The following is a 10,362-nucleotide window of genomic DNA, read 5'->3' on the forward strand; positions in this document are numbered from 1 at the left end:
TATTTAATTTAAAAAGCTTAAAGTTTGATTCGATGGTGCTCGTTAACAAGGCCCTTAAAACATTTGAGTTGGTATTTTGTTATAAATGAATAATAATATTTCTTATTTATTTCTCATACTAAAAATTCTATGGTTATTCGAAAAATTCCAAACATTTTTATAGATTTAAGTATTTTAACTTTTTGCTTCATATTATGCTAACATGAAGAACAATTTGATATTTTTAGGTTTATCTCTCAAGTTTCAAGAGCTTAATGCTTTATTTCTAGCAACAAGATTAGGTTGTAGCGTCGTCATGGAGTTTGACTACCGCACTGTGATGGATCTGTTATATTTCTTGTTGACATTAATGATTATATGGTTGATGAGGTTCAGGTTGAAATCATCCTATATCAAGGAGTTTGACACCATGTGGTTATCCTTTTTGGTAAATACCATTACATATTCTCTTAGTGTTATAGTTTCATATTAATGTTTTTCATATTAGGTCATGCATGTTCGTAAGCAAAAATAAAGTAAAAAATAACATTATTTTATTGATTGTGTACTAGGTGGTGCCTTCTGCAATTTTGGCAGTACTAATAAATCCAGCTACACCTCATATGTGGATTGTTCGAGTCCTTTTTGCATTTACTATGTATTTGGAAACTGTTTCAGTACTTCCTCAAATTCGTTATATGCAAAATGCAAAGGTTTATAATCTTCAGACTTTGTTCTACTATAGTGTTTTTTATTCTTTTTACATAGAGTTACTATGATGTAATTCTGACATATATTTTCAACTTTTCAGATGGTTGAAACATTCACAGGTTATTATGTATTTGCTCTTGGTGTTTCAAGATTTTTTTCACTGGCTTATTGGATTATTCATGTGAGATTCTTTAATTTTTTTTATATCTTCTTAAATCTCATATACCTCTATGCTATGGTTATAGAAACATAAATTGCTAGAACAAAATAGTCAGTGGAATTTTAAATTAAATACAAAATAACATAAATTTTTATTAAAACTTATTTCACAAATTTAATAATATTTTGTGAAATGTGAAGTGTATTAGGATGGTAACACATTGACTAATATTTTTGTTTTCTAAACTTTTGCAGGTTTATGAAAGTGGAGGGAGGTATCTATTTTTCTTTGGCTATGGCTATTTTTGGATGGTCGTTCTTCAAGTATTAGAGTTGGTCCAGTCTTTCATTTTGGCAGACTTTTGTTACTATTACATCAAGAGGTAGATCATTTTGTTTTCTCTTTTAAACATATTTTTTTGAAAAATGGTAGGTTGAGACCCTTTTTATGTAGCTCTTATGTAACCTCCATATTGTTGCAGGAATATTTTAGTAATTTCATATAACATCATCATCCTCTTTTTTGATGAGTTTCACTGTTTTTGTCGCATGTCATAATTGTATATCAATGTTAAAGGGTGTATGTCACCTAAGGTGGTTCACGTGTAAGGGTTGGTATCCTTATTTTTTGACTAGCCCTATTAGATATCTTGGTAGTAGTAGTTAATAAAAAAGGAGTGTTGAAAAGTGTAAAGGGTGTTTCTACCAAAATGAAATTTTGTGCAAGTTTTTTCTCTTCTATTATATTGTAACTCATTTTGTTTGTTTTGTTTTTTCAGCTTCATGCAAGGGCAACTTTTGAGGAAGATGCCTGTTTAACGATCTTTGATTTGATTATACAGTATACTGAGAAATTTTTTGCAACATGTAACTTAGTTTAAGGATTGTTATCTATCTTGATCTATATTATATACAATTGCAATGGATTTCTCAATAAATGCGCAAATACATCACATACTCTTGTGAAAATCAACTTTGAATTGGAACAGCTTCAAAAAGTTTAAATTAAGTTGCTCTGAGTTCTTTTATTTATTTAATTGTGTTCGTTTAGTTTTCTTTTTTTGGTGGAAGTTGTTTTGTTTTTATTTCACAAGTAGATTCTTTAACTCTCAAAATACGTACAATTAACATTATTACAACTTTTATCACAAACAACGTCTTAGTGTGACGGATTCAGAAATTTTAATAAATTTGGTCAAAGTTACATTATAAACGCGTAAGTGTATTGCTCTTGATTTTTTTTTAAAATGTTTTTCCATTTCTACCAAAGTGTAAAAATATAATCATAATTAACTATTTTTTCAACCATCAATGTCAATCACATATCTTTTTTCAACAAATATAAGAATAATTTAGAATATAATAGTAGTTTTATAATCTTTGCTAACTATATGCTCTAAGATAATTAATTAATCAATAAGAGAATCTTTAAAATTCATTTTTAAAATTTTAAGGTGTTGAGTACACCGCCCTCAAAATAAACTCATGGAATATAATTTTTGAATTAATTAAGTTCGTGAAAGAGTGATAGCGTAATTGAATGAATTCCTTAAAAAAAAAGTATGGGATTGAATGTTTTTATTCAATAATAATTGTTGAAAAATACACTCTTTAATTATTTGTATAAACAAAAATTAATATTTTAAATTTATTCAATAAATAATGTATTTAATTTTTAATGAAAATTACATTAATTATGATTATTAAATGAGCATGAAAGGTTAAATTTTGTTTATAATACTAAAAGAAAGATGTAAAATTATGTAGAACATGTCCTTTTCTCCCATAAGTCTCACCGCAAGTACAAGCCAATCATGTACACAATCTCAACTTCTTGTCACCATCACTCCCTCCTTAAAAAACTCACCAACCTTCCACGTTTCAATTCAATCCTAAAATCCATGAACCCCACCCAAATTATCTCCCCACGTGTCACTCATATCTCTCCATAGAGATTCAAGCAACCCAAAACTAAAGATTCACACACATGTGAAAAAATAACATTCTTTCACACACGTGTCCCTTATTACTCTCCATAACCACCCTTTCATGTTCCACCACGTGTCCCTTTTCCACCTTTCAAAGCATAACATCCACGTGTCTTTCTTAGAATCTTCGAATAACATCTCATAACGAACAGATTCTTTGTTTTGAGATTATTTAGCGGTGCTTCCTTCCAAACGTGTCATTAACCGCTTTTCTTAACTTCTCCTCTTTCACCACGTGTCCTTTCTTTCTCCCTACTTTAAAAACCTCAAATATCATAACACAACATAACAAGTTAGTTTTTTTTATCAGCGTAAACTTTTCATTGTTTTTTCATTATTAAATTTGCATATGAAGCTTTAGTAATCATTCAACATGGTTGAAGTTGAAGAGATTGAGCTTGATTTAGGTTTATCAATAGGGGGAGCTTTCAAGAAATCCAAACCTGAATCACGACCTGATAAATTAATATCATTAGGTCATGACGTTGGTTTGGAACAAAATCAACAACCACAAATGAAACGTGAGATTCAAGCATTGAGGAGAATGGAGGTGAAGAGAAAAAGAGTGCAGAAAAGAGAGACATGTCTCGAGACCGGAGACCTGAAGCCGGAATGTGAGCAGGTGTTTAAAAGGGAGAAGACGGATATTGTTGACGGTGTTGTTTCGTGGATGACACCGTTACAGGTTGTTCAACGGCCGCAACAATATGAAACTTTGCGGTATAGATTATCGTTACCATTTTCGTTTGGGAGTGAAAAGAATGAAGGAAGAATTAACGGTGTTGGTTTTAACGGCGGAGATGGAAAAGTCAAATCTAATGGGTCTTCTAGGTGTTCTTCTGCTATTTCTGATTATCAAAGCTCTTCTCCTGAAGGTGAATATTTTTATTATTGTTGTTCTTTTCAATATATTTTTTCTGCAGATTTTTTATTTTGACTCATTTTCTTCAGCTAATAGTATGATGTTTTAACTTTTTTTTTTTTTTTTTTAATGTTTTTGCTTTTTTTAAATATAAAAATCAAATTATGACATTTTCTTGGTATTTGTTTGTTTGTTGAAGTTTATGATATTCTACAGAGTTTGAATGATTGTAACCAAGGGAAAAGGCTATAGATATGTATATATATATTTAATTTGATCAGGTAATCAAAATGATAATAAGGATGATGGTATAGTTCATAACTTCATATCAGATTTCATAAAAAAGAATTATCAATGGCCAGATATAATTAATGTGCCTAGCTTTCATTTTTTTTGTGTTCGTCTTGTTATATACATATCTTGATTTGAAACAAAAATTGAACTCACTAGATACAAGTTGATGAAATTATTTATTTTGGACATGAATACCAATATGAATAAATGAATGAAATTATCTATCAATGTCAATTTTTTCTCAGATGGAGGGAGCACCGAAAGCCGCAGCCGCAGCCATTCAGCTAATTCATTTGCAGAACCAACTCATTTGAAGGAAACAATCCAAACTCAACCAAATGGCATAAAACTTAATGAACAATCTGCTGCAGCGGCAACAAAAACCGATCAAATTCCAATTCCAATTAAGAAGTCTTTGCCTCAAATGCCATATGTATCCACAAAAGGGAATGGATCAAATGGGAAAGTAGTGAATGGATTTTTATACAGATATTCAAAATGTGATGAAGTTAGCATTGTTTGTGTCTGTCATGGAAGCACATTTTCACCTGCTGAGTTTGTGCAGCATGCTGGAGGCACTGACATTACACACCCTCTTAGACATATCACAGTAAATTCTTCTGCTTTTAGCTGAAGATCATCTTTTTCTGTTCTTTAATTAATTATCAGTTGATTCTCTAGAGAGATTAGCAGAAAAAAATATTAAGTTTTAATCAGTATTGTGGATCATGTTTAGGTGGAGTATATATTTTTTGTTGCTGGAGTTCTTTTCAATCAACTATTCTAATTCTAACCGTATTATTAACAATTGTTTTTTTTTTTACTTTGATTGTTTCCTGTTGTGTTTTCTTTTTGTAGTAAGGAAAAGTTCTATTTTCTAATATTTGAGTGCCTCTTGTGACTATTGTATAAACTTTTTTTGAGGCAACTATTGATAAACTTTATTCCATGCATTCTGTAATCAAAAAGAAAAAAGAATCTATGCATTGTTCCCAAGGAATATAGTTATGGGTATCTTTTTTTTTTCTTTTCCTTCTAAACAAACTAGTATTTCATATTGCTATTCATTGTGACAAATCTTTTTAACCTCCCTCAATTTTTATTTTTTTTAACTTGGTGACTCTAAAGTCCAAATAAAAGTCTTTTGACTAGTCAAATAAAAACGGTCTCATGTGTAGAATAAAAAAAAAAAATTTGGCCTCTTGGTGGCTCCAATTCCAAATAAAATATTTGGCCTTAATTTTCATGTGGAAAGTATTGTACTTCCTCCGTTCTTATATGTAAGCACTTTTTGCCTCTAATAAAAATGTGTATAAATATTATTATTTTTTTGGAATATCATTGGATATGTTTTTTTTGGAAGTGGAGGCACTTTATCTCACAACAGATCCACTTAGTTGGGTTTGGAATTGAGTGGTCAAATATTTGGAGTTTTGTGGCTTTTGAGAGCACCATGTACTTCAGCATATATATGTATAGTGCAGCAAAAGCATATAGAGGTGTGATCACCATTATATAATGGAAAAAGATAGATAGACATCCTTTTTTATACACCTTTCATATATATTCTATGTGTCAGAGGTATTTTTGTAATTTCGCAACACATCATCACCTCATCTCATCTCTTCTTTTAATATTTTCGCTACATGTCACAAGTGTGTGTGGATATCAAAGGATGTATGTCACCTAAGATGATTCATGTATAAGGAGTCTTTTATAAGTAATAGTCACGAGATATTTGAAAAGATCTCCAATTGGGTTCAACTATGAACCTTTAAGAAGAACTCTTTACCCCCACATAATTATGGAAACTTGTCAAATTTTATTAGCATGAAAACAAATTATAAATGTGTGTGAATTCCTATTTATATATGCACACTGCACAGTGATTGCTAAACGCGCCTCTAAATTACTAAAACTAATCTATGTGTTTATCTCATATACTTATTATGTACCCCTCTAACAAATCTAGTGCATTTTTTTTACGGGTTCATAACCATATTAGCATTGAAGTGCTAATCTAACTACTCACTATTAACACTTGTCATCAAAAAAAAAAAGTTTTCGCGCTTCTATACTTGGCTGTTGAGCCGAATTCTGTTACATTGTCTAAATGACTAGTGCAAACCTTGGAAATAATACCGTAATAAGTATAATATCACGCTATGAAGCCGAATCAAGTACTACAACTGATGTTAGCTTGCATTATGATATGACAGTGACACTGGTTATAATTTTAAAAAAGTACACAATTAAATACATTAGTTCACATGTGTCGGCCGGACATCAGAAACATCTAATATCAGAAATGTCGGTGCTACATGCATTGCCATCGAAAATGTGTCTATCCCAGCTTGGAATATGTCCTTGCATTTGCACACACAAGTATAATAATTAATCACATTAAAATCTCAATCATAATTGTTATCAACCATCCACAATGATGAATGTTTCACCTATTTACCATTACATTAAATAGACATCTCAATTGTAGATTATAGGCAAAATTACACAATTAGTCCCTTAACATAATTTTAGGTAACACTTTCGTCCTTTATCTTTTTTTTTGTAACGATTTAGTCCTTTATGTTATAAAATGACACTATTTTATCATTTTTGTATGAGATTTTTTCAATGAAATTTAATTTTCTAGGCTAGTATGATGAAGATTTGTGTTTGTCTATGAGTTTGATGATTTTTTTTTTTTTTAAATTTTTGATTATTTTTTCCATAAAAAGGATAACTATGTTGTTATTTTATAACATAAAGGACTAAATCGTTACAAAAAAAAGATAAAGGACGAAAATGTTACCTAAAATTAAGTGAAGGGATTAATTGTGTAATTTTGCCTAGATTATAATATATGAGTGCCTGTGAAAAAGGGCGATTACGGAAACACCCTCTCTCTTAATTTTTCGCAGATCTCATTTAATAAATATTAATAAGATAAATAAATTTTGTTGAAATCTAATGATATAGAATTATTTATTGAAACTGTTTAATAATTTCTTTTGAGGTTCTAGATTGGAGAAAATTGATGTTTATTAAGTATTACCGTAAAATAAGTGATATGGACATAGAAGACCCACATTAGTAGAAAAAACAAAATCAGGGAGAGAAATAAGTGATAGAAAAAAATAAAATTCCTCACAAATTCTTTAGTCATAAAATTTAGTAATGGAATTAGAGAAGGATTTTACGTTTTACCTCTATAAATTTCCCTCACTAATTTTTGTATTTTTAGTAGTGCCATTTAAGTACCCAATTGAGGGTGCTTAATGTGTTTTTGAACTTTGGATTCAACTTTAAAAATTTGATTTAACATCTTGTGATTTTGCTAAAATATAGTTGCTTGGTTACTACCACACAAAATTCATTTTCATTCCAAAACTCATTAGTGGTGTGATAAGAGTCTAGGTGAGAGACTCAAAACTCAAAAGAGTCTTCCTAAGTTGGCTCTCCATTCCAAACCTCATTTTGATAAGAATTAAAACAACTAATTTTCATCCATGATCGGGGTTCGAACGCTGGTACATCCATTTATGTGTGAGTTTATAATGATTTTGCCATCTTGTTTATCTTCAAAAAACAACAACTAATTTTCTTTCTAATTTAATTTAAGAAAATCAATTTTGCATAATCAATTTTGCCATCATTTTTATAAAATGCAATCTCACATTTACACTAAAGTCACCAATTTTAGGGGTGAAATGTCACGTAACAATCATCTGTGTTTCTCTCTTCATGCTCCTTCAAGAATTGGTCACTTTAGTTTACAAATAAACGTTTGGTCAGTGCGCATACCTCTACGCATGAGCCGAATTAATCGTTCACCTTTGGTAGGTCGAAAACCGGTACGAAAGCAAAAAAAAAAAAAAAAAAAAAAAGGTGGACTTGTCAAGGTTTATTTGTATAACCCACCTCTTTTCGTCACTGCCTCAAGACTTCCTATTTGTCATTGTGTGAAGCAAAGACAGAGCCATACATTTAGCTTAAAGGAACCGATCAGTTTAAGAGTGTAACTTACTACTAGTAAAGAAAAATAAAAATTTTATGCATAATATATTCATGAAATTTAAGAAATCCTATGATATATCAAAGTTAATATGCATCCAAAATTATATAAAAATTTAAAGATATAAGAAAGATGAGTTCATTGAAGCTTGCTTTAGTACGATGAGACTAAATAAAATTTTTGAATGGTCTAGGAAGAAAACATGAAACACCAAAATGCAAAAGTAAGATGTAGAGTTCAAGATAAAATCACGAGCATTGAATGCATTGGTATGAGAGTGCGTAAATAACACTACATGCAATAAGTTAAAAAAAAAAAAAAAAAAAAAGCAAAATTGTAAAAAGAAAACATAAATTAATATTCGTTAAGGATTAATATTCTTTTGTAAATTGCAAATAAAACTGCATTCTAAATAATAGTTAGTGTAATTAAGCTTAAAAACTTGAGTGTTCAAGGCTAAATAAATTGAGTAAAAAAAACGTTCAATAAAGAATATCATATAAAATTCACAAAATATTAATATAGTGAAAAAAATATTATAGCATGTTAATATGAAAAGAAATTATAAAAATCTGAGGGTGGACCGTGACCAGCGTTGGTTCCCCTTCAATCTCCATCCTTGGTGTAAAGGCTTCTAAAATAATACTACGAGACAATCTTTAGTCTTTGAGTTAGATAAAGGACATACATGAATATTTAAAGACGAATTAAACTTGATATTCTAAATTAATTTTAAGCATAAAAACTCTCTAAGATGAAATCCTTAAATAAAATAAAAAATCTCTAAGATGAAATAACAATCACCACTCTCTTAAAATATTTTTAAGGAAGACGGTGAAAAATTAAAGTAGATTTTCTATGGGGTTTATGAGCAGTGGCGTCTCAAGGACCCCGAGTCTGGAGGTTCAAAATTTTAAAATTTAACTTATAATAATATAATATATATATATATATATATATATATATATATATATATATATCTAAAAAAATACATTGTATTCAATTTACAATGTACTCAAAAAACTCCATTCATTCGGTTGCATGTTATGAAATCGTTGAATAATCAATTCATCGTCAATCTTGTCCGCCACATCTCTCTCAATATAAGTCACAAGACAATCATTCATCCATTCATCTCCCATTTAAAAAAATTCTCCATAACTCCTACAACAACCAACACAATAACAAACTTTAAGATTCAATGAGTATGAAATAAAAAACAACATTCTTTCTCAACAAGTTGCAAGTTGGAACCATTTTTGGGTAAAAATATTGTCATAAATAAATATACTAACTATTAACTATGGAAGTATGACCAAAAGTTAAAAACAATGTCATAGAAAGTGTAAAATTAGAAGCTAGTTGAATGAAAGAGTAAAACATTTTCACCTAGTGCTACTACTTCTTTCTTACTATACATCCCCATTAGAGTAAAACAATGTGTTACTACTCTTTTCTTACCATAAATTACAATAGCTCAACAAGAAAGCAAATGAGTTGGATATCGAATCACAGTCCTTTCACGTTTCTTGGCATATACTACAAGGTAATATACTATAAGACAATTGTTAAGTGATTAGGATTCAGGACATGTCTATTGTTTTAGTTCCAGATTCAACAGTCTGAGATTACAAACACATATTATGTACTTGTAAGAGATTAGAAACATATATTGTGTATTGTAGTAAGGTTTCAATTGAAAGAAATTTTTAATTGATTACCTTGGTGGTAGATTCAGTGTCTTTAAAGGTTTCTGAATGCCCCTTTGTGGTTGCACGACGGCGGAGAACGGCGAAATAGGGTGGAGACCGTGGTGATTTGCTGCAACAGATTTTTTAGATGGAGAGAGAGAGCTCAAAATGTGATTGTATTCTATAGATGTAGGTCACGAAAGTGAAGATGGAATGGGATGAGCGGTGGTGCGGCGGAGTTCGGTTTTGGTTCGGCCGCCGGAGTGGATGAGAGTGGTGGTAATGGAGGAAGAAGGGTTTTCTAAGTTAAGAGAGGATAGTTTAGTGAGAAGTTGAAATGTGTAGATGAGTGAAGTGAGAGTGGTTTGGGTCTTTGGCAGCTGGTGCAATAAAAAAAAATATGAGGTTCAAAGTGCAAAAAACATAGGGGTATTTGTGAAAAAGATAAAAATTGAGAGTTGGCAAGTGCATCTTCTCAGCACTATGTGCCTCTGCCACTGTTCATGAGGAATGTTAAGAGAATTGTTGTTGACACATATGCATTGGCTGAGAAACACGAGTAATTTATCCAAATGCCCCTCGGCAGTTAACTGCCGAATTATGGAACCGGCTGCAGTTAACTACCGAGGAAAACTTCGGTAGTAAACTACCAAGGAAAACTGA

At 30.6% G+C, this 10,362-nt stretch overlaps 2 protein-coding genes across 2 annotated transcripts; both read left to right on the forward strand.

Annotated features, from left to right (window-relative positions):
* Positions 1-256: 256 nt before the first annotated feature.
* On the forward strand, positions 257-1,795 carry LOC25500279 (ER lumen protein-retaining receptor 1). The gene is made up of 5 exons (XM_013588649.3): positions 257-427; positions 552-692; positions 791-871; positions 1,105-1,232; positions 1,629-1,795. Exons 1-5 carry the CDS (start codon positions 296-298, stop codon positions 1,666-1,668), a joined length of 522 nt encoding a protein of 173 aa, XP_013444103.3. The 5' UTR covers positions 257-295; the 3' UTR covers positions 1,669-1,795.
* A 1,332-nt stretch (positions 1,796-3,127) lies between these two features.
* LOC25500280 (ninja-family protein AFP3) lies at positions 3,128-4,794 on the forward strand. Its single transcript, XM_013588650.3, has 2 exons — positions 3,128-3,712; positions 4,239-4,794. The coding sequence occupies exons 1-2, from the start codon at positions 3,211-3,213 to the stop codon at positions 4,625-4,627; spliced, it is 891 nt and encodes a 296-aa protein (XP_013444104.1). The 5' UTR covers positions 3,128-3,210; the 3' UTR covers positions 4,628-4,794.
* Positions 4,795-10,362: the final 5,568 nt, after the last annotated feature.

This window comes from Medicago truncatula, chromosome 8, assembly GCF_003473485.1.
Source record: "Medicago truncatula cultivar Jemalong A17 chromosome 8, MtrunA17r5.0-ANR, whole genome shotgun sequence".
Lineage (NCBI taxonomy): Eukaryota > Viridiplantae > Streptophyta > Magnoliopsida > Fabales > Fabaceae > Medicago > Medicago truncatula.